General features: G+C 51.5%; 1 protein-coding gene across 6 annotated transcripts in view; it reads right to left on the minus strand.

Moving 5' to 3' along the window:
- The window catches only part of COL23A1 (collagen type XXIII alpha 1 chain), a 173851-nt gene that overhangs the window by 145062 nt on the left and 5300 nt on the right, over positions 1 to 23489 (minus strand). Inside the window, exon 1 of one of the 6 annotated variants that reach the window (XM_080555050.1) lies at positions 10698 to 17614. The exons of the other annotated variants lie outside the window; for them this stretch is intronic. Coding sequence (XP_080411176.1) covers positions 10698 to 10755 — 58 coding nt within the window. The 5' untranslated portion in view covers positions 10756 to 17614. Of the gene's footprint in view, positions 1 to 10697; positions 17615 to 23489 lie in introns of those variants that run through there. 6 annotated transcript variants of the gene reach the window in all.

Consider the following 23489-nt stretch of genomic DNA (forward strand, 5'->3'; position numbering starts at 1 on the left):
AGCAGTTTGAGATGCCTGTTCTCTGATTAGCCACGTTCAAACATGTTCTTGCAAGGCAGTCCGACCCAACTTCAGCATTGCAGTCCTGTATTTCTGCTGTAGATAATCACGATCACGGATTCCAGAACAGCCAAATTGGCATCATTTGTCAGGAACAAAAAGAATTAAAGAACAGCCACATAAATCAGAGTCAAATACTTGTGACAAAGAACAGATTTTTACATTTTAACCTAAACAGATTTCATCTGTCCACTCACATGGACGCCTGCTAATTGAGCTGCCCAAGACGACCTATAAAACTTAATCAGCAGACAACCAGCTACATGAAGTAATGCGTTAGAAACAAGTCTTCCTATTTGCTAGCCTACAGTTCCTGAAATGAACCACAAAGACAACCTCTGGTCAACTTTTTTCCTCCAGTCAGTCTATGAAAATGAAGGTGATTTTGTATCACGTTAGTTTTTTCCCATGTATGACTCAATTAGCACGAAAACCTGTATGAAAACCACATCCTGATGTTTGCTGGCTGCAAGAGCCTAAAATCACTTATGGAAACCCCAGGCTGCCTTGGCCAGCAGAGCTGTCTGTCACTCACTTCACAAGCAGACGGCATTCTGGCACAAGGCAGGTTAGGGCTTTTAAAGACATCTGATTTACCTCCGGGGTACCCTGAAGAGTCAGCCTAGCATGAAAACACGTACCCTTCCCATACAGGTCATGCAAAAGAAACATCTGCTGTTGATTCAATCCAAAAACTCATAACTAATCACTACAAGCAGTTACTTAAACAATCTTCTCTCTAGTACAGATTACTCAAAAGGAGTAGTTCCTTCTCATGCATAAAACCCTCGTTATTCATCTCTTGCTTGCAGGTAGAGGGGCAGAAAAAGGACTCCACCTGGAGAGTCAGATCGCCGCCCTCGGTCCCGAGGACGTCCCGCAGGTAAGACCACCGCCTGGCTCTTGCGAGCTTCCAGCTCAGAAGGCAAAAGTTCATGGCATAGATGAGCGCAATGCTGACGGGTTTTTCCTCTCTGCTTTTTCAAGCTCTGTTTTTCCACCCCTCATAGCAGAATGCAGCTCTTTGCCTTTCCCCAAGTTTCCTTTGGGGCTGAAGCCGGGCTCACAGATGTCAGGCGTGCTCGTTTGCAGGCCAGACAGGGGCCTGGCAGAGGTCAGGCTTCACACACATTCGTGCTCCTAAATAACCCATGCCCACCTAACACCGACCCACAGCACTGACAGCAGCCCCAGCACCTCCCTCCCAAGGGGCCAGGCAGAGCTCGGAGGCTCACAGCCCAAAGCCTGGAGTTACCTGGTGCAAACGTAACTCGGCAGGGCCACGGTGCTGAGCTCCGTCCCCTTGGAGCGAGGGGACCAGCACCACAGACCCCAGGGGCTCTGGGGCCGTGCGCCATGAGGACGAAACTCAGAGCCAGGAGGTAAATCAGGTGGAAGCCAGAGCAACGCGAAGGGAAGAGGAGGAAAACCGGCAGCTCTCGACTCTCCCACAGCACGGGATGATAGCAGTTGTTTTCCCAGAGGAAGCAAAAGATAAGCAAGGGAAAAAAACGCAACCTTATGTGAGATACCTCCAGGGGTGTATCACGCCACTAACAGGGAGCCTGGTTAAGGCTGGGTAAGTCACCCGGCACATTTGCAGCTACTGACCTTTGGGGGAAGGAAAAAGGAAGGAATGTTTGCTGCAGTGAGGCCTTCCCAGCAATCACAGGCACCTTCGTGCATCTAAAAATGCATTCAGCTGCAAAGCAGGTGGAGATGTGAGATCACCAACACGAGATCTCAGGAGTGAGGTGTTAATTTCCTGACAGTAGTTCTGGCTGTGTTATGTCAGTTTTCAGTCTTATTTGCAAATCCTAAGCAACATCATACATTGCCCCGATTTGCAGGGGTACACTGGCACAGACTCGAGTCTCTCAATACCACCACCACTCCTTCCCACAAGGGGCACAGAAATTCAGGACTGTATTTTGTCCCGAGGGGTAAAGGACGCTGTCAGCCATCTCAAAGGTCACTGGATTCCCTCTCTCACTGCCGCACTTCCTACAGAAGCAGGGCGCTGGGGCAAGGAGGGGAGCGTTGGTGCCAACGGGGCTGTTTTCAGGCTGAAACCATTCAAGCCATTTAGTTTTCCAAACAACCCCAACCTTTTTTCCAAGTGATTTTCCTCGTGGTTAAGCAATAGACACACACATTAATTAAAGCATTCACTCGACTCAGAGGTCAGAATTAGTAGAAGGCCTTTTGGTGCTCAGAGGAAAAAGAAAATGGAAACCTTCCTAAGCAGAGAAAATTATTCACTCGCTGGGTTTCTCACTACCTATTCCTTCTTGGGATAACTTCTTTAAATTAATTTAGACTTAAAAGCCTCAGTGCATTTCCGCAGCTGTCCTCGTAACCAGCCAGACTGCTGCCTCGGGGGTTCAGGACACGGCACAGCACACTCCTGGCAGCCAGTGCTGCTGCGCCCTCGCACAGCCCAGCACAGAGACAGCCTGCTGACTGCTGGAGGTATTCGAGGACATCTGATCCATCCAAATTTGAAAAGTTTAGAAGCAGCACGTCTGTAGGTGTTTCATACTCAACCTGATTGAATCCTGCCCAGTGAGGCACGCCACCATCACACACTGACCTCTCCTGCGTACGGGGCGGTGAGAAGGCAGTGAGATCAGCCCAGGCTGTGCAGTGCCCTAACACAAGGCGCTCATGGCAGAAATGCTCATGGTGTAAACAGACATCAGTGTGAAAACTCAGTCTGGCACAATTCTTTATGGCTAAACACTCAATAAACAATTAGGTTTTAAAACTTTAGGTATGTGAAAACACATTAATGTGCCTGCCTGAAGGATTCCAGCGACAGCCGTGAACACTGTGGACATGATAAAGTCAATCGGTTCAATAAACAAACAAGGCATTGATATATTCCCTCAGGAAACGTCCAGTGGCACGTTATCAGGTTTTGAGTCACACATCCTAAATTCACAGTTGTGCCTGTAAGGATTCATACAGCTACCTGGAACTGCCCTGCAGCAAACCCGACGTTCTTGGGACAGTTGGTCTTAATCACATCCGTGGAGCGGAGGCAGACCAGAGCCAGCCCTGAGCACAGGCTGCAGTACCAGTAAGCTGAATTTCACAGACACGTTTGCTTAAATTGTTATTTCCAGGCCCTGCTCCGGTGGGAAGCTTGCCTTTGGCTTCCCATAGCAAGCAGCCACCTGTCGGCCAGCGAGGCCTTCTGACCGTGGGCAGGGGGCTGCTGCCACGCACAGCTCTGGTTTCGCCCAGCGCTCTCTGAACCCCCCCAGCCTCGCTGAGCCAGGAGGGACCCCCCCCAAGCCCAGCTGCACCACTGCACTGCCTCCCCGGGCCCCAGCCCAGGCACCGCTGCCAGACGGCAGAGGCAATACAACCACTACTGCTGCTTCCAGCAGCCACAGCGCAAGCTGCACCAGCACAGAGCTTTGGTAAGTATAGCCTCCACCTAATTCTGTGCAGTTCTCACGCACCTCAGAGGAGCATTTCTGTAAGTCATGCACCTGAGGAGTTTTACAGCAGAGCAGCAGCTGTGCGAGGGGCTCCTTCCACCGGTGGTACGAGGCCGGGCATCCCTGCTCCAGGGAAACAAAATCTGCGTGACCAGAGCCAGCGTACACAGCCCTCGAGCCCCACGTCAGTGCCAACGCAGACTTTTCTCTCCCCAACCATGGAATTTTACCGGGTCTGAACTACCTGCGTGAAATCCAGCCACCATCGCATCAGGACGCAGAACTTAATCCTCCCTTCCCAGCACGTGGAAGAGTTCATGTTTTCCTTGGCAGTTTGATCTGTTTCAAACACACACATTAGGAAAACCACAGCTGGAGAGAGGTGAAAAGGTGCGCTTTCAGAGCAAATCCATTTTGTGTTCATAGCAAGTACGAAGTTCATTTCAGCAATGCAAAAACCCAGGCACCCTTCCAGCTTTCAAGAAACTAAAGGCTCAATACGACAAATTTTAGATGTCACCACAGGAAGAGTTTTGTGTTGATGCACAAACGGCCTTGGAAGTCCAGCCCTGGACATGAGTGGTCTCCCTGCTGCCAACACACAGGTCCCCTAACGCAGTCCCCACCACACGCTGCTGTCCCATGGCTTCCATATTCCGAAATCCTGGTTTACCAAAGGCTGAGTAGCCAAATGGCTCCTAACTACATTTCTGAGCAGGAAGAAAATAGCACGCACCTTCCCAGCTGCAGGCGGCCCTGAGGTCAGCTCTAACCCCTTCCAGCAGCTCGCCTCACTGGGATCGCTTCCCAGGGACGGTTGTGTCTCCCTGCAGCCACACACTCCAGCCTGGGGGGAAGGGGGCAAGGAATTGTGCCCGTGGGTGGAAAAGCATCAGGGCTGGTGGGGAAAACATTGCCCACATGAAAAAACAAACCCACACATCCCATGTGGACAGATGTTAGGCTATACATGCTTCACAGCAAGGAAGGAGGCTGCGTGCACGCAGCCAGAGCCCGATGCCACCCAGCGCCGCCCGAGCCTTTTTTGGTCCTTGCTCAGGGCATACATTAAAAAACAACAAAAGAGCAAAAAGATTTGCGCTCCTTGGGTTAGACGCTGGCTGCTAAAACGCAAGTTTGTCTGAGTTCAGGGCATGGAAAGTTTCTGAATTTAAAAGGAATTAATCTGTTTAACACAGACTGTATTAATTAGGGTTTATTGCAGAACTGTATTCTGTGCTAGAAAAACACCACCACATATTTATCAAATTTTAACCATGATTACTGTGTTTTATTGTTTCATAAACTTTGAAAATGTCATGTCATGATCTATTTCATCTCTGACTTTCCTTGCCATCTAGAAACCATTACATATGCTCCGAGGAGAAGCCGACCCGGCTGCACATGGATGTACTGCAGGATTCTGTTCGCAATGAAAACGATCTGCAAGCGATTCTCATGGAGAGCAATCTTCACAGGCATCCTGTGAAGCCAGAGCTAAATAACAAACAGGGTTTGCAAAAACACACACGTTTTCCCGCAGGCAAAAGAAAAAGGGTGTGGGGGAAACAATTAGTAGGCTAACAGCGATTCCAAGCTAATGGGAACCTGAGATGTCAGCACAGCGCCAGGGACGGCTCGCTGCGATGTCAGACACCAGAGCTCCCTGCGAGAGCCCCTACAGATCTGATGCCCAGCCGTACGAACAGAAAACCCACCACCACCACTCCTCCTGGTCAGTATTTAATGGCACCGGAGGAGAGCTGCACGGCCTGCAGCAGACAAGCCGAGCAGTGCCGCCGTCTCCCTCGCTCCATGTGCCCACAGAGCAGACACGATGAACTCCCACGTGCCAGAACCACAGCGCCAACCACCACGGGCAGCTTGGCCGTACCACTGGGGGTCTGCAAGCTATTTTCTAATCCCCTTCCTCTCTCCACTGCTACAGCAGCACTGAACTCCCAGCAAGGCTTCTCTGCTCCAGCCCTCACGAGCTCCAGATGCCCTCACCGACAGCCGTGGCTGTGCCTGCAGACCAGTTCTTCCTGCTTTATTCCAGCCCCATGTTCCACGTGGGAATTTCATTTACAGCCCCTCTATTGCCACCCATCCATCTTCCCTGCATTCAATGCCTTCATCAGTTGACATTCTGTAGGATACTGGGAAGATGCACGATTGGGGTTCAAATCCCATTTGGGTGTTCTGGATTTACCAGCCCAATTACAAGGGCTTGCTGTGTCCTGTCTTCCCTTGTTGGTTTTCCAGTCTCCATTGGAACAAGGGCGATATTCAGACAACAGCCTGCAATTCCCCCAAAGCTATTGAACTGATCTGACACCACATTCGAGACACCGTGCTCCAGGCAATCCGGGTGCAAAAGCCTTTCTTTGGTTAGCCCGATATTAGCATCCCACTGAGCAAGAGGGATGACCATCACCACGCTTCTTTAATCATAGCTGACACTCTATTAACGCTCGGTCTGGGAATTGGGGCAGGCTCCGGAGAAGGCAATTCTTTCCACCCTGCCACCCAGGCGCTCTGACTGCGCGCGGGAGTTGCAGAGCAGCGGGGCCAAGCCAACACCATGCCAGTAGGGAAAGGAAGGGACAGAAGGACAGAGCAGCTCCCCTCCCTTCCTACGGCCCTCACCACGTTACTGACAGCCAGTCTTAAAGCTGTGAAAAATAAGAAAACGTGTGGCCAAGCACAATGCAAGCGGAGGCTCCTCCTCTGCCCCTGTCCCATAAAGCCTGTGACACCAAAAGCCCAGCAGCTGGGCAGGACGATCCGTGAGTTGTATTCAGACTCCACTTTCAGCAGCGGGATCTACAAGGGAGAGCCCAGGACACGCACACAGAGCCAGGATGCTGCTCTGGGGGAGGGAACAGCCACAGGGGCTCCCCACCGCCCCAGGCACGCTCCCGACACGTGGGAGCTCGGGGCTGCGATGCCTCCCCTCGAGGAGCTCGCTTGTTAGAGCGACCAGGCTCAAAAGAATTAAAAATTACATAATTGATCTGACGTGCATTCTCTAGATGTTACGCATACTCCCCATCTTTCCTGGCACCAGGGTGGATGCAGAAGGAATTAAGCCCAGTATGATCACCAAGCAGATGGAGAGGCCTGTCCCCTGCAGGAAGGTACCTGGGGATTAGACTCCGGGCAGCAGCACTAAAACCGTAACATCCAGTCCTGAACACCAGGGACCAGGCATCTGCCTCTGGCCACGAAAAGCCAAACAAACACCCAAAACTTCCCTCTCCTTACCCACCAAATCCACCATTTACTTCCCTTCCAGGAAAAAGCACCACCACCACATCTCCACTCTATTGCAGAGACTTGCAACACTTATCCTGCTTCTTGTAAAGCCTGGAGAGCTCGATATTAGCTGATAAACTTTGAAACAATAGGATTTACAAGTGCAAGAAACACTCCCCCCCCCTTTTAAAACTTCTCTATTTGAAACAGTTCACTGGGATTTCTGCCAGGATCTGGTGGAAAGTTTTTACATCTGGGCTGTACAATTAAAATGTCAAAGCCAGAGATTATTTAGTGTATTAAGAGGAAATCTAAAGAAAAGCCACACATTTTTAAGAGTCAGATTCGTCACTGAACTATGCCAAGACTACCTCCTCATTCAGCATGAGCCAGTATTTCATATACTATTACCAGGACCCAGCCAGCTTCCAACTCCTTGGTGCTTTGCCCCCTTCCCACCCCAAACTCCTCCCTCCCTCCCCAGCCACCCCGCTCACGGCAGTGCCTCGAGCACCCCTCAGCATGCCAGGCACTATCGCCAGCTCCGCTACAGACACAGACCACTTGGTCTCCTGCACTAACAATTAAGGCTCAGGAGGTGATTATGTGCAAACTGCCTGGGTTGCGAGGGTCTGACAGAGGTGGCAGAACACAGCTGCGGTAGGCCCCAACCTGCCTCATCCCCCTCGCTGAAGGCACAGCACCCCAATTCCCCAGCACATCGCCATGATCCAACACACAAAAAAAAAATCACTTCTCCTTGACAGGGCTGTTCAACCCCGTACCTCGTTTCCCTGTACTTTGCCCCAGGCTGCACAAGTAACCGCGAGCAGGTCTGAGCGGAGCCCAGCCCTGGGCAGCAGCGCCCTTACGAGAACTAACGGCTTCACGATTCGATAATGGGAACCAGAGAAAAGGAGGAGATTATTTTGGCAGAAGAGCGTGGAACTGGAAGGTCGAGCTATTTGAAGGGTGGTACCACAACGACAGGGACTGTACAGTTAGACCGCCTGGGGAAATAGGAGACTCGTCTGGGTGAGCTGTTCCCAGAGAGACGCCGCAGCAATTGGACAGATCAACGCGCACACAACCCTAATAAAAGTCTTCAAGTCCTAATAAAAACCTTTCAGTCCTAATAAAGACTAAATAGACCTGTTAACGATAACCAGGACCAATTATCAACAACAGCTAGAACCAGGGCTCAGTACAACCCAGGGACTCGAAGTTACGTTCAGCTGGGAGCTGACTTTGAGCCACCACCGGCTCGTTGCACACAAGGGAGCCCCGGGATGAACCCGACAGCACGCAGCTACGGCGAGAGCGCGGGCCGCTCGGCAGGCTTTGGGGGAGGAGGGCTTGCTGACCACGTCACAGCCCTCGAGCTACTTGCTCAAGAAAGGGCAGGCAGCACGGCAGAGCATCCACCAAGAGAAGATGAGAGGCTCACGCCATAAAGCAGGTTCGCTCTCGTGACGAGTTAGTTTGTCTGCAGCGTTTGAGTTGTAGATTACACCAGCATCCCTCCTCCCACCCCCCCAAAGCCATGTCTTACCCAATGTGAAAGACATTTATGATAGGGATTTGTGTCCTTTTGTTTTTAATTATTCATTTGCAGCTCCGTTTTGGGAGGGTGGGAAGGGTGGAAAGACCACGAAGGAAATGACATGTCAAGATACATAAACTGGTAAGGAAGACAAGCAAGCCAAGAGGGCTCCTCCAACCAAAAATATCTGCAAACAAACAACTTCAGCTCGCTAGGCACAATTTGAGATGCATTATTTATAGATGAGAGCTGAAGAGTCGCATGTGAACAGAAAATAGAGACTTAAATGATAACACATTAGTGATGTTTATACATCTAGCCCAATCCCTAAATAAGGACCCGGGCAGCGGGACACACAGCTTTGATGTATTTTTACCTAGAGGAGCTGGGAAAAAAAAAAAAGCAGATTTCAGCTGCAGCTCCCCAGCTGATTGGAGCTGTGTGAGATGCTTGGCACTGGAAAGCTTCAGTTCAGCCCCAATTTGTACCATTTATGGCTCCAGCCAGCAAATCCATTTGTGCTGCCCAAAAAAAAAAAAAACAACCCTCCCTGACTTTAATAAAAAAAATTCCATCTATTAAAACGACTGGGAAGGACCCCTTCCTTGCAATAGTCCCCCAGAGGTGTTCAAAACGCGGCCCTCGCATCTTCCCTCCCTGGAAGTGACAGCCCCGACGAGGACTTGGCTGCACAAACCCAACGAAGCAAAACAAACACGTTTCACAGCCCACAGCATTCCTGGCTCCCCTTCAAAACGCTGGCAGCCAGGAGAAGGAAATCAAACCCTCCTTCCCCAGGCTGATCGCAGCCACTTGGTCCCCTCACCTTGCTCCTTCCAGCTTTTGCACTTAAAGCCATCAGATAAAGACAAATTGCCTTCAGCAGGCGATATTAGCCAGAGTCTCAGGTGCTGTTGGCTGCACCATCCACAGGCCCTTTCACTCTGTCCTAATTTGAGTGGAAACAGCTTCAACAAACGGCCTCGGTCTGCTGAGAGCCGTGCTTCAGCTGGCCCCACTCCTTAGGCTATTCCCCACTCCTTGGCAAGGGTACAACCCCAAACAGAAGAGATTAATGGCTTCAACCCAGGGCCCCATTTACACCAAGACAGGCTATTGCGGATTTCTACCCGGCACCGGGGTCGGGTCCCAGAGCACTTTGGCACGGAGCACCAGCCGGCTGGCACCGCTCAGCAGCCGCCTCCCCGCCCGCCTGGCACGGCCCCAGCTCGTGTTTTATCAGCGCCGGCGAGCTGCAGACTGCACCCCGAGCAGTCACTGCCCATCACGGACCACGGCCCCTTCCCAGCTCGGGGTCTGACCCCTGCCCCTTCGCCTTCTGCAGCGCCCATCGCAGGCGACGCTTCCTTCGTCGTAAAGGCTTGTCCTGCCTCGGCACCGACACTCCGTGCATTAAAAAAAGAAAATACAGGCAGGAGTGCAGTCGCAGAGCCGAGTGGGAAAAGCTGCCGAGCTTGGTTGCTGACTTTTCCCCCTTGCAGAGGAAGCCTCTTCACCCCTAGGAGCCACCTTCCTGCAATAAGGACCGCCCCACCCGCCGGTTTTGTACAAATCCCCTCTTGCTGTGTTTCTCCAGGAGCCATCTCAGCGAGGTTTCCCAAACTCCCCAACCACGTCCTCGCAGACAGACCAGCCAGGCCACCCGCCGTGGCTTGCAGCCCCCCGAACCCGCTCGCTCAGGAGCCTGGGGAGCACACACCAGTTTACCGGAGTAAAAGCAGCGCTTCACACGAGCGGAGCATTAGCAAGGTTAACAGCTGGGAAGGTAGAGACCCCCCAGAAGCATCTTGGGGCTTAACATCTTGGAGTTGGGCCACTTCACCCTTCCCCAAGGGATTTCTCCTTAAGGTGCACGTTTGTTAGGTGCTTCTTGCACCCGCTGGTACAGCACAGCCTGCAGCAGGCATATCGGGAGCTCCACAGAGGAAGAATGGAAACAGCCTTCAAAAACAGCACACTCAGGCAGTCAGTCCAACCAACAGGCCCCCAGCACAGCACACCACCCCCTGCAGCAAGAACAGGGCTCGCAGCACCTTCCTCCAGCAGCAGGAACACGAAGGACCTCCCAGGCCAGCACCCAGGCAGGCTGCTGCCACAGCTACCCACAGGCCAGACCTTCCATGAGCCCAACCACACGCAGGTAGACACACACGGCTGCTTTCCTTCCTGCTTGCAACAAACTTGTTGCAACTCCAGTACATCTCAATCCCCCACCTCATCTTTTAAAAGGGGCAGAGGGAATCCAGCTACTTTCAAGCATTTAACTCCCATTCCCAGGCTGGAAGACATCCCCAGCAAACATTAACACACTTACAGATCCCCACCTTGCCAAGAAACAAAAAATAGTTAAACACCACAAGACTCACCACAGAGCCACGTCCTGACCTCCTGGAGACCTCCGGACTCAAGCCCCATCCAAGCCATCAATGAAAAGCCCCAGGAGAGCTCAGGGGGTGAACGTGAGACCTCTCAGCACCACAGCAAGCTCGGGCTTTGCAAGTAGGGGAGGGAGAGTCCCTCAAATACACCTGGGCTGGGGGTGGTTCATGGGGAGCAGCAGCTGTACGCAGTTAGTGGTAGACACAGGTGAAGCCCTGCTTGTCAATGCCCCACACGGGGCAGCGGTGCTCCCCTCTGCAGGAGGGGGGGAGCGGCTCTGTTCCTTTTCTACCCCCTTCCCTGAGACATTCAGGGGAAGCAGAGACGCTCCTCGCATGCCTCCTGGGAAGGGAGGCAGCAGCAGTGGGGTCACTCCTGGGGACAGAGGGGGTGTGAAGTGGTGTGCGAGGGAGGGACCAGGCCATACAGGACCAGCATTGTGATGCGTGAGCGAGGCAGGGGCGTCTTCACCAGTCCCTCCCGTGTCACAGCCCCGCTGCCTCCCCGGCTGGGGTCGGCCCTGCTCTTCTCTTCGCTGTGGAAAGGATCCGGAGCTATACAGCTGAGACAAGAAATTCTTTTTAAAATGTGCATTTGGACTTTTAAAAATGGCATTAAGAGCTTCTGCATGAATAAGTTTGAAAGTCTAGCACGTGGTTCTGATTATTTTGCCCTGACAAGGATGCTGGGAGGCGTTCAGAGGTCCAGCACTCCCCACTGGGGCTGCCAGCACATCAGGCTGCAGGGCAGCAGCGAAAGAATAAAACGCTCCTTCACGTGACGATGCTTGGAAAGGGGATTTTGGATCCCAAATGACACAGCTTCAATGCGTGTGTTTCCCTCCCTGAGCGCATGCAGTTTTACACCCAGGGAAAAGCAAACATTTTCAACATTTGGTGGCAAAGGCCAAACTCCTTGGGGAACCAGTGCCAGGTTTGACGTTGCTGGCTCAATTCAGTTACTCTGCGTGGGATTTCTGCCAGAGGCACTGAGCTCGCTGTGTAAAGAGGCTGAAATTCAGGGTAACAAGGGCACGTAGACATGCGGCCGTGACACAGCCATAGCGAATCCCCAACGACAGCAGTCAAGGCTTCCAAAATGAGGTATCAAATCATTTCTAAAGCAACACAGACCAACAAAACTGTTGTGTTCAAACCACACCTAATTACCAGCTCAAACCAAGTCAGGATGGAGCCTACCAGAATCACCCGTTCCCCACAACGATATTCCCCTGGGATGAGCTCTTGGCACAAAATCACCTAGTGGGGCCTATCTGGAGCAAAGAGGAGATAAAATCTGCAAAAAACAGAACAAAACCCGGTAAAAGAAGATGGCATTTATTCACCAAGGAGAAGGAATGTGTTTATCTTTCCCTGCTCTTCTGTTTTCATTGCATTTTGTTTTGCCCGCTTAACATTAACAAGCACTAATGAGTATATATATACACACACAGAATTACATATGTAACGGTGTATATATATTTATATACACACATATATAGGTATAGTTATAAAAAAAAAAAAAGGCCTTCTTCCGTATGAACACCATCCATGGACGGGATGGAGACGGGGTCCTTCCAACTTCAGATCCCCTCATTAACTCAAAAAAGTGGGTTCTGGTTTTTTTTCCTTGCTAACCCCCAAGTGCCTACTTTAACAAAACGCAGTCTCCCCTCCTCTTTTTTTTTTTTCCCCCTTGCATACAAGCGGAGAAGCCTGGCTTTTATCAAAGGCCTGAATGTGTCTTTGTGTCGCTGCAACCGAGGGGAGCCAAACCAGGGGGGTGATTGTGCCGCTGCTCCTCCAGATACTACAAACCTCGCGTGTCTGATTGTCTCCAGCGCAGCCGTCTGCTGCCAGCACCAGGGCACGGCAGCGCCTGGGGACGCTGCGAGCATCGATGCACTCTGACCTCATGTCTGTGTGAAGAAACTGTTTAAGGACTGTGAATCTTTTCACTTGGAAAATGAAATAGAGTTCCTTAAGGTCTGGCTTAATTCACATTAAAGCAACTCCCCAGCAGCTAAAATGCAATGCTTTTACCCTTAGTGTCAAGGTGAGCTGCGTGAACTCCCAAGCTGGACCTGAACATTTCTTCTTGGGGAATCTAACCGTATCTTTGGAATTAAAATAAGACTTGTATACAGCCCTGGTCTACAAAATGGAGAGCTCAAAAACAAAAGCAAACTAAACAAAAATCAAACAAACAAAACAACACAACAACAAAAAAGCCACAAAGAAATAAAGAAACTGCAGGAGAAAAGACAAGCACATGCAGCTGCTGGCCAGGGCCAGGGCTCCTCTGCCCCCACACCACGTTCCAGCACAGGATCAACGCGTGCCTGGGAGGAGGGCAGGGGCAGAGCCACGAGCAGCAGTCACCCCATTCCTGAGTCAAGCCTGCAGGACTGAGCTGGAAAAGCCGTGTTTTAGGATGCAAAGTTTAGGAAGAAAACGTTAAAGAACCAAATGAACACAAGGCATCCATGGCACGGAACTGCCGTGGATCTCAGCACCACTGCCCGCACCACCAGCGCGTTGCCCACTTCCACCAGCACATCTCAGATCTGATGACCTTCCAAAAACAAACCAACACAAACCAAACCGCAATGGTTGTTCTCAGACAAGCTAACACCAGCTGCCAGTAGGCAAAAATCAGGCTCTCTCTCGAAAAATGGCACAAGAATTCCCTACAGCTCTCTATCAAGACCTGTTATAGCAACCAGCCATGCCCTCAAGTCCCGCTGGTATTGTGCTTTAGTCTCTTGACAGGGACTCTGCACAACACAGTTGAGCATATTTGCATGTTTGCACGGCAGGGACCCGGCAGCATCGTTATTTGCTTGGAGTTATTGCCAAAGCTTCCCAAAACACGAGGCAGACCATATCAATACCAACTGTTCTCATCTTCCAGACAGATCTGCTGGGGGAAAAAAAAAAAAAGGAAAGAAAAAGAAAAATCTGTTCAACATCTCGCCCAAGCGCTTCAATCTCTCTTAGCAGCGAAGCAGCACAAACCCGCCTGCTCCTTCCACGCCGCGTGCCTCGCGCTGGAGTAGCACGAACAGGGGCTGCTCAGAGACAGCACCAAACAGGGAGAAAACCCAGACAAAGTCAAGCCAGAAAGAAACATTTCCAGATGTACGGTACTGATAGACCTCGTCTGCACTGCTCTTTTTTTTTTTTAGAAGTCTGACCACAAGCGTACAGATGGCTGGGAACTCCACTGAACCTATTCAATTCCTCTTTGTAAACACTTCCCTCTCCATGTCGTACTTGCTGGGAAAACGCCCAGGAGCCTGGGGCACCCGGGGTACAAACGTAGGTGGCAGCACGGCCTTAGGAGGTCCACCCGGGGCCACGAGGCTCCATGAGCAGCTCGCGCGGCTGAGGAGCACGGCTGTGCCACGGGAAGGCCAGAAGCAAAGGGAGAAACGTGGGATTTCTTGCAAGTGCACAAGAAATATTGCACGTGGGTCTGGAGCCAAGTCCACCCCAGGAGTTGTCTTGGCATAAACGGTCCCAGGCAGACAACGCACGCCAGCGGGAGCCTTCTGGGGAGCTAAGCGGGATTTGGGGAGGTGCCACTCATGAGCAGCAGTTAAAGGCTGAGAGCTGCCAGCCTGAGCCTCTCCATACCATCGGGGTCAGGGGCTGGGCAGCCACCAGCACCGCCGGCGTCATCGCTGCGACGTTCCTCCCACGAGGCAGAGAGGGCCCGCGGTGTCCCCAGCACCCCCTCACGCACACGATGGGCCTCGCTGCTTTGTGCCCTGTGCCCACCTTCTGGCTCGGGGGATCTCACCGGGGGCAGCTCAGGGGGTAAGAAGTAGTTTGTGTTACACGGCCTTCCCTAGGTACGGATTGGCTCCTCTGGGCATCCACGTCCTGTCACGATTGCAGGCATTTTGTGAAACTAAACCATGAAGACAGATGTAGTTCAGCAAAAGCCAAGCTCTCTTAACATCTTAAATAAATAAATAGTCCAGATTTAAAGTGTGCCAGAAACACGAAGTAAATACAACCAATGCGGCCCTAAATCTCTACCCCAAGTGAGATTCCATATGGCCACAGAAAGTCCTAAAAGATGAATATGAGGTCTTTCACCAGTACCTCCCCCGTTCCAATTTGTAGAGCAAGGTGGGCTTCTGGCATCAAATTAACATCAAAAACGGTGACGGGATCTAAGCCCCCTCCATGGGTCCTGTAGCTGCACTCCAATCCATCCCACACGCGCAGTTCTTTCTCCTCGCCCCACTATGTCACTATAAAAAAAGCGAACGAGCGCATGCTGGGTGGGCAGGGGGGAGATGCCGGACCCCACAGCGCCACCCCCTTGGTTTTCAGCAGCTCCCACTCGTACCAGAGGCTGGGAGCTCAATCCATCTGCCGCGGGGGTGAAACCGAAGAAGCACTGTGCTTGCGCAGGCTGCCGAGCCCTGGTGTCCGGGGGTATCTCAGCACTGGCAGCTCTCCTGCCACAGGATAAAACAAAGACTGACGGGGACAAACACAGAGCAGGTGGAGGTTTAATTAGGTCACTAAGCCATGTGATTGCAACCTGCAAAGCCGCATTAACGCAAGTGCTCGCGCCCACCACGCTTGGCCTTGGGGTGGAAAGCACAGCCCGAGGAGACAATCGCCTCCCCCGGGGCTGGATGCTGCGTACGTTGTGGGATTGCTACGGGGTCACAGCTGGGAAATGATGAGAATTGTTGCCTCTTGGGTCCGATTTAGAAAAGCAGAAAGAAATCCATCCTTTTCGCTGTCTAGGCTATCACGGCAAGACAGGTGCAAATAAAAAAAGATCAGCAACTGAATCCGCCTCGTGCTGCTTCTCCGTGCAGCGTGCCACCACGAGGACCTGTCACTCAGACCAGCACGCCCCGTGCACACGCGGGGCGAGATCGTTTCAGTGGTGGGCTCCTGCACGGCCCAGCACCAACCCGAGCCGCCTCCAGCCACCCGTCCTGGCACCCCAGGGCCGGGGGACCAGAGGGACACCACTGCAGCAGCACTGCCTCCAACCTCCTCACAACCACGGGCGGACAAACCTGCAGCCAAATCACCCGCGCTGGCCACATCTAAAGCAGCTCCTCAGTGGCTCCCTGCAGGCAGAGCGGCTTCGTGTGAAACGAAGGAGCGGGAGCCCCCGTCCCAGGCTGCAGGAGGGCTGCCACCCTCTTACCACCTCTGTGCTCAAACCTGCTGCTGTCACACTGCCTTCCCGCGGAGCGAGGCCTGTGGGTCCATGAGCAGATAGTTACTAACTTCACTGCTGATCTGAGATACCTGCAATAAAGGTAAACCCTGCTCGGTGCCAAGGATTAAGGAGGACGCACCGAGCTCAGCAGCTACTCAAGACTCTGACAAAAATATGATTTTCACGCTGTAAAATTCCCATGCGCTTTGATTAATGCGGCTTCTGTTACGAAACCCTTTGGCAAAAGAAAATCCTGCCTCATTGCTCCACACTGCTGGCATCACTTGAGCCGGCTTCCCAAGAGTCTCATCACTGAAAGCAAAAGGACGGGACGGTCGTAAACCAGGCGGGTTCTCCGATGGGTGTCGCCGGATGCAGCGCAGACGAGCAGCCCCAGTACCCCAGGGTCTGTTTCTCATACCAGGAGGAGCTGGGGTGGGAGCATTCAGATGGAGACCTGCCGCCGCTGATTTAGGGACGAAAGGAGGCTGCTCTGCAGAATCAGAAATGCAATCAGGAGGGAGCACAACCATCAAACCAAGCGTGGCTGAGCAGAAGCTGAACAGAAATTCAGCTGCGTTTCTATCTCAGTTATAAAAATGTTTCATGATCTAACCATAGTTTTTTCCAAACTTTTTGGAGGTGTGATCCACCCTGAGTCTTTGCCTCCAGTGACTACAAAGAGTTACTAGAATTTATTCGTCATATTTACCAGTTTTCCCCTTTAACCTCTTTGCATCTTCCAAGCGAAAAGAAGACAGAAGTTCCCCGAACTCTGTGTTCTGCATCTGAAATAATACCTGGAGTTTCGGTGTGGTCCCAGCCGGCATGATCAATGCTGGGCTCGTGTTTTGGGCTGGTAGCAGAGAGAAGCGCAGTGACCCAGGCATGGGGCTGGTGTTTGGATTCACAGCCATGTCCACGTAAAGCAGGCAAGCAGCCCTCCTCAGCGAGCAACTGTTGCCACTTAATTACTTGGCTAAAATCCTCCACGGACTCTCAGCTGTAGCCAGCTTTGGGTCTCTCTCACCACGTCACAATCCTCCCTCCCCAAAGGATGGTCAAAGGATGAGCAGATTTGGTGACACGAAGGCTTGCTACTTAGGTGCTGGAGTTCAGAGGAATACTTCCCTTTTAGGAAACTCTGACAAGAACTGAAATGGACTCACTTGCCCAGAAATCTGTAGAACAGTCCAAAAGCTACTGATAGATTTATTTCCTTGGGGTTAATTCCCCAGGACCCAACAGGCCTTTATCAGAGGGACAGGAGAGCTGAAGATACATCTGGAGTCTTTAAACTGCACTGCACCTACTGCCCCTGCAGCCCTAAAAAGAAAAACAAATGACCGCATCTTAGAGCAGTAAAACAGAACCAAGCAAGCTGCGCCGTGGTAAGGGCAACATTTCTGCTCCCACAATGGCAGAACAGGAAGCACGCCGCCTTTGTGGGTTGTGCAGGGCTTCTCGGGTGGGAAGGGCAGAGGCTGGCGGGGCAGATGGGGCTGAAACAAAGCCCACCCACTGGAGGGAGAGGAGATGCAGCAGTCGTACAGCTCCTGCGCTCTGCTTTGATCTTTGGTGGCTGTTATCTGCATGCCCCCAGCCACCCGTGCAGGTGACTGTGCTTACAGTGCAGCGTGCATTTATGCAAAGTAAGTCATGAAACATCAGCCTGGAGCTCCTCGGTGCCAATAAAATACGGCACCTCTCACTGCAGGAGTACAACAAAGGTAGCTGACTGTCCAAAAATGATTTCTGTGTCAAAACTTGCTTCTATCAACAGTGCATGAAAGATAAGATCAACTGAAAGCACGCTGGGTTTGAAACACACTCCCATCCCCACACAAACAGGATGGATGGAAAACAGCAGCGCTGCCGACTCGATGGGGCAGCACCAGGACAGAGCAGGTACCGCGCCAAGCGCAGGCTGCTTTCCGTAATCAGTTCTGCAAAGCCAAATCGGTGCCCACACGGGTGACATTCTGCCATCACTCGATCAAGAAGGAGAAGGAAACCAAGTGGCAGCAGATGGAGAACTCCCAGGTGAGGCTGTCCACGAGCGTCGAACCAACCTGCTTCAGCGCCTCCTCTCCGGACAGGCAGCGCTGGAGGGGCTGGCAGCAAAAAATATCTGTGCCTAGATAAATGACTTCATATGTCGAGACAAAGATAAAGTTACACAGAGCCTCTCGCAGAGGATATGGTCATCGGGTTTATTTTTGTAGCTTTCATTACACTCAAAATAACTTTGGCAGACTTAGAAAAAATAAATTTTCAAAGCCTTCTCCCATTGATGTCACCATTTTTAATTAATTTTTGCTGAAGTGGTCTGAAAACAAATGCTGCTGTGAGAGGGCCAATTCCTGGTGTACCGCTCCTGGCCCCAGCGCTCAAACGCCGCGGTCGCACCGAACGGCACCAGATGAAACACCGCCGCGGTCGCGCTGGGAGATGGCTGCGGCCCATCAGCCTGTGCCAGGGCTTCTGTGAGAGCCAGCGAGGAGGCCAGACTGCCTTTTAACTGGTGTCTCTGACTCCGTGACAGAGGCGCTGCCAGCTCTGGGAATAACGCTGGTACCACGCTATTTCCTTTCTCGGAAAGTCCCGGCCTCATCCAGCATTTAATTTCACCTCGGGAGGGCACTGCACGTCGCTGCTGGCTGACATGGCGCCTGATCTGGGAGGGTGTTGTTCCGATGGGTTCCGAGAGGGGAGGACAACTTTTCCCCTGCGCACTGGCGAGGTGGGGACCTCAGGTCTGAGAGCAGCCCTCGAGCTCCCACATTCATCCCGCCCTCCCCTGCACGGCTGGCTGACACCTGCATCTCCCTCCGGCAGCACAGCACCCTCAGAAAGGGCGCGGAGCGGTGGCAGGAGCGGTGTTTGCAGTGGAGAAAAGCAAGCCAGCATCAGCAGAAGCGTGCCTGACGCTGCCATGCCATACCAGGCGGCTGCTGCAGTGCCAGCAGACCTCTCCAGACACACAGCAGCGAGTAAATCACTCACAAATCTACTTTCAAGAGGGACTTTGGGCCTCTTCCCCCTTGCAAGCTGCCTCCCCGCAGAACACAGCACACACGCTAGCTGTACGCCTGGAAGGAGACGCCAGACCAAGCAGGACTCCTTCTCCTCTGTTTGTTTCCATTTGTTGCAACCGCTTCTAGAAAACAAGCCCCTGACTCACAGATTTCTATCAGCAGAGTCCTGAAGACGCAAAACATCTCTTTAAGCACAGCTTTAAGGCTCCCGAGGATGAGACCGAGCCCAGCCAAACACCGCAGCTCAGCTCTGCTCCAACATGAGATCAGCCTGCTATTAAGTTTAGTCAACACATTTCAGCAAGTCTGGCTCGCGCTGGCAGGCTTCAAGCACTGTCCCCGCCACACTGCCACAGGTGACACACGCTCCGTTGGGTGGCTTCGGTTGATTTGGGAGAAACAGCAGCCCCGGCGCTCTGCAGCGGCTCCTTTCCAGGAGCTCCTTGCAAGAAGCCGTAGGGTATCAGTGCCCATCCCAGGTAGCTGCAGGGAGAAGCCGGCTGGCGGCCCCTGCACATGTGGCGTGCAGACACAGCTCCAGATGTCCTTGGGACCTTCCACGAATATCCAAAAGGGACGGGGAATGGTCGCCAGGAAGGAGCTGACGGAATGTAGCTGGCAGCAATTTTTATGCTCAAAGGGACGCGGAGCGGCATTTTTCCAAAAGCCGCTACGATCTGCAATTGGATCGTGTTTTGAAGGGGTAAGATTTGCAAACACATGCAAAAGAAAGTAAGTTCCTGCATTTAAATGGCACAATTTGTTAAAAGTCTTTCCCAGACCGTTGTTCTTCATCATTTGGGTGCTTTAACACTTGGCTTCTGGCTAATCTTTAAAAATCCTGGCACAGGTTTTCCCACACGGGAAAGAATTCTGATTGTTGTTTAGTGCAAGCAAATCCTGCAATTATACTGTCCTAGCCTCCTGTGGGCAAAGCCAGACCAAGGAAGCAAACCCTGATGAAAGAAAGTGACTGGCAGGGTACGGGAAGGGATGGGCTTCTCATAGAAGCTGAGGTAAGCAGGGTTTAGAAAACATTTTAAATCTTGAAGATGTTGTAAAGCTCTTTGTCTCATTCTAAAATACAGAAATTACAAAAAAATACTGAATCTTAACGACTTCATTGGGTAGAAAAACATCTCCTGAGGCGACAGCAAGGGGTACTTCAGACATTTAAGATCAGTAGATGCAAAGCAACTCGCAGAGGCAGAGATCACTGGTAATTTCAAAAAGAAATACTTGCTTTCATTTGATATTTTTCCATATCTGTTTAAGCATTCTGAAGGAATCATGACTTGAAAATGCAGAATTACAGGCCCATATACTGAAGACACAGAAACAGAGAAATAACAGAGAGCTTCTATCACGCACGAGTGCGAAACAAAGAGCCTGCGTTAGCAGAGCTCAGTGTATCACATTTGGCCTGCTGGAAAACATCTGCCATTTGTCAGGACTACAAAGCAAACAGAACCCTCTCCTCCTTGATCTCCACCAATTAGGGAAATTCTGTTGTGCTAATTACCTGGGGAGACAAAGAGGGGAGAAGGCAGATAGCGAGTGACACTTGAAGACAACATTTACACCATAAAAAATTAGGCAGACATTTCAAGTCACTGGGAACCACAGAACATTTCGTGCCAAACTTTCCCAGCAAGATGGGAAAAGTCCATCCATGTGCTTAAAAAGAAATATAAATATAAGTAAAAATAAATAAAATGCAGCAAGAGAGCCTCCAGAGTTTGCAAGAGGTACAGAGGATTGTAAGTGATAGACTTCCCTGAGTACACGTGGTTTGAATTGCCAAGAAATGGAGCGATGCGCCGTCCTGCAGGCTGAAGTACCACTCACCTCTTTGTGTTGCCAAAGGTGACATATTTGTCACATATTAACTGGAACATCAGATTACTACAATGAACATTTAACGCTGCTTTGTAATATATACATACGTTCAAAAGCATATGATACTGTCTCAGCGTGAATTCGAGATGAAGGTGGGGATATGCATCACCCAGCAGCCAGGAAATTCGGAGTTAAGGCTTCTCGGTAACTCTGAGCGCAAAGCCTGTGGAGATAGAGCACGCGGAGACACCAGGCGTATGCTGAAAGACGCAGTGCTAGAGCCACGCAAAGAGCTGGAGGCTTTCACACCCTCAGTCTGCAATGTAGAAAGAATGAGCTGATGGGCAGGGCATTTTCTGAGGACTTGGTCCTGTTTTTTGTTTGTTGTTGTTGTTTTTAAATCTAGTTCTACTGGATTTAAGAGAAGTTTGCTCGCAGGCTCTAGTATGGTACATCCAGCACCTCAAGCCTGAGGGACTTCCTCACAGACCACATAGAGTTTTATTAAACAAGAGCCTTTCACACCTCATGTTTCAAAAGACTGCTAAAAAAATACAAGGGGTGGAGAGGAAAAACTCCTTCAAAAAAAAAAAAAAAAAAAAAGATAAAAGCAGTCAGAGGCCACACAACTGTGAACAAAGTTTCTGCAAGCACAAAGTTTTAGTCTTGTTTTTAACCCGCTTCCACTTGCTCCTCAGTTGAAGGCTGTCCTAAATGCCATGTAAACAAGTGTTCGGCACCTGCTAAGCTGTATCTTATGAGGAAGGCTGTGTGCGGATCCCATCCAGAGAAAGAGGCTGAATGTAAGGCAACAGAGAGGCTCTCTGCAAAGTATCACACGCACGGCTCAGGATAACAATAATAAAAATACTGAGCTGCTGTTTCACAGCGAGCCAACATATGGGGACAGCCTGTCCTCGGTCTGGCCAGCACCGGCAGCACGCAATGGCTGTGGCCCCCAAAATAGCTGGAGGCATTGAAGCCAAAAGGCCCCGCTCCTCACCACAGCGGGGTCACCACTGTCCTGCTTCTCACCACAGCAGGACCACCACTGCCCCAGTCCTCACCACAATGGGGTCACCACCATCGTGCTCCTCACCACAGCGGGGCCACCGCTGTCCTGCTCCTCACCACAGCGGGGCCAGCACTGCCCCAATCCTCACCACAGCGGGGCCACCGCCGCCACCTCAGGACATCTCCCACAAGTGTTTTCCTCCCATTCCGTACCAAAGAAATGCCCAAACTGCAAAGGAGTGAAAAATGACACACAACTTCCCCCACACACACCACCACCCACAACACTTTTGTTGAATAAATAAAGTAAAACAAATCTATTCACATTTCCATGATATCCCACAAACACAGGTGTTGATGGCAAACACAAAGACACCTTTTGGAGCATCCCGAGTGTCAGAGGCACAGCAGCATTTAAAAAAAAAAATCTTTATTATCGTTATTTTATTTTACGATCGAGATTTCTTCGTGATGCTGACAAAACGGCCGGGCCCCCTCTGCTGGCCACCAGCCCCAGGCACCTCAGCGCCTGTCCAGCCCCCGGCCCTTCTCACTGCCCCTCCGCCGCCCCCCCGGAAAGCAACAAAACCCCAAACTGACTCACTTTGAGGCAAAACGTGTCTTCTCCAAAACAAACCCGGAGTGCAGGGCGAGCTCCGAGCACACAGCTTGCTGCAGGGGCTTTGTGAGTGCTGCTGCTCCCTGAAGAGGCCTGGCTGCGGGGCCTGGCTGTGGTGTGAGGGCACGGCCCTGCCGCCATGGGCTTCACAGAGCCTGGCCTTAGAGCCCGCTGTGAGGGGTCAGCTTCAACTCATGGGTTTCTGGCCACTATTTTGGGGCAGGTGAATGGAGGCTTCACTGTTAGTCGGCTACTTGGTGTGAGAAATAGAATTGCATGTAAAGAGTCCTTTGATTCACCCAAAAAGGAGCTGGGAGGCTTCACGACAGCTCCACAGCGTGTCCTCGCCTCAGCGCAGCGCTCGGCTCCGGAGCGGAGGTGGCCAGGAGCAGCCACGGCTGCTGCAGCGCTTTCTGTCCACTGGACAAGCACTTGTGGCTCACAAATTACCTAGACATTTGTTGCTAATGACTGTAACGAGCATTTCAGCAGCACGTGGGAAAACCTTCCCCCTCCTCTCTTTCCCCCATCTTTTAAACACAGAAACCAGCAAACCCAGTGACCCAGAACAGAATTGGGATGAGCCTGGCAACAAAGGAGCTCTTAAATCCCAATTGCTTTCTGCAGAGCAAAGGAAAAGCCCTTTGACCACTTAATCATGCCAGCAGCGTCCCCGTTGCATGGACGGGAGCAAGATACAGCCCACAGGGCCAAGGGACTTGGTTCAGTCTGTGCTTCAGAGGGCAGAAAGCCAATATGACCACTGGTCTCCAAAGAGCTGGAAATAAGCATCATTCGTGTCTCGGCTGACGTGGTTTGTTTCCGAGGCAGTGAGGTACGCAGGACGCCCGCAGCAGCCTTCCACTTGGAAACCAGTTAGGGCAACTGCAGCAGCACAGAATCATTTCCGAAATATTTCTGAGGCTACCACACATAATTTTACAGGGGTGGGGGAACAAAAACTAAATCAAAAACAAACAAACAAACACATCTTTTTTTGTTTAGTCCTGTGAGCATGCACTAATGCTGTGTATTCTGGTATGATTCATATCCAGGATGTCAGGAAA

Source organism: Anser brachyrhynchus (assembly GCF_964034855.1).
Source record: "Anser brachyrhynchus genome assembly, chromosome: 14".
NCBI classification, from domain to species: domain Eukaryota; kingdom Metazoa; phylum Chordata; class Aves; order Anseriformes; family Anatidae; genus Anser; species Anser brachyrhynchus.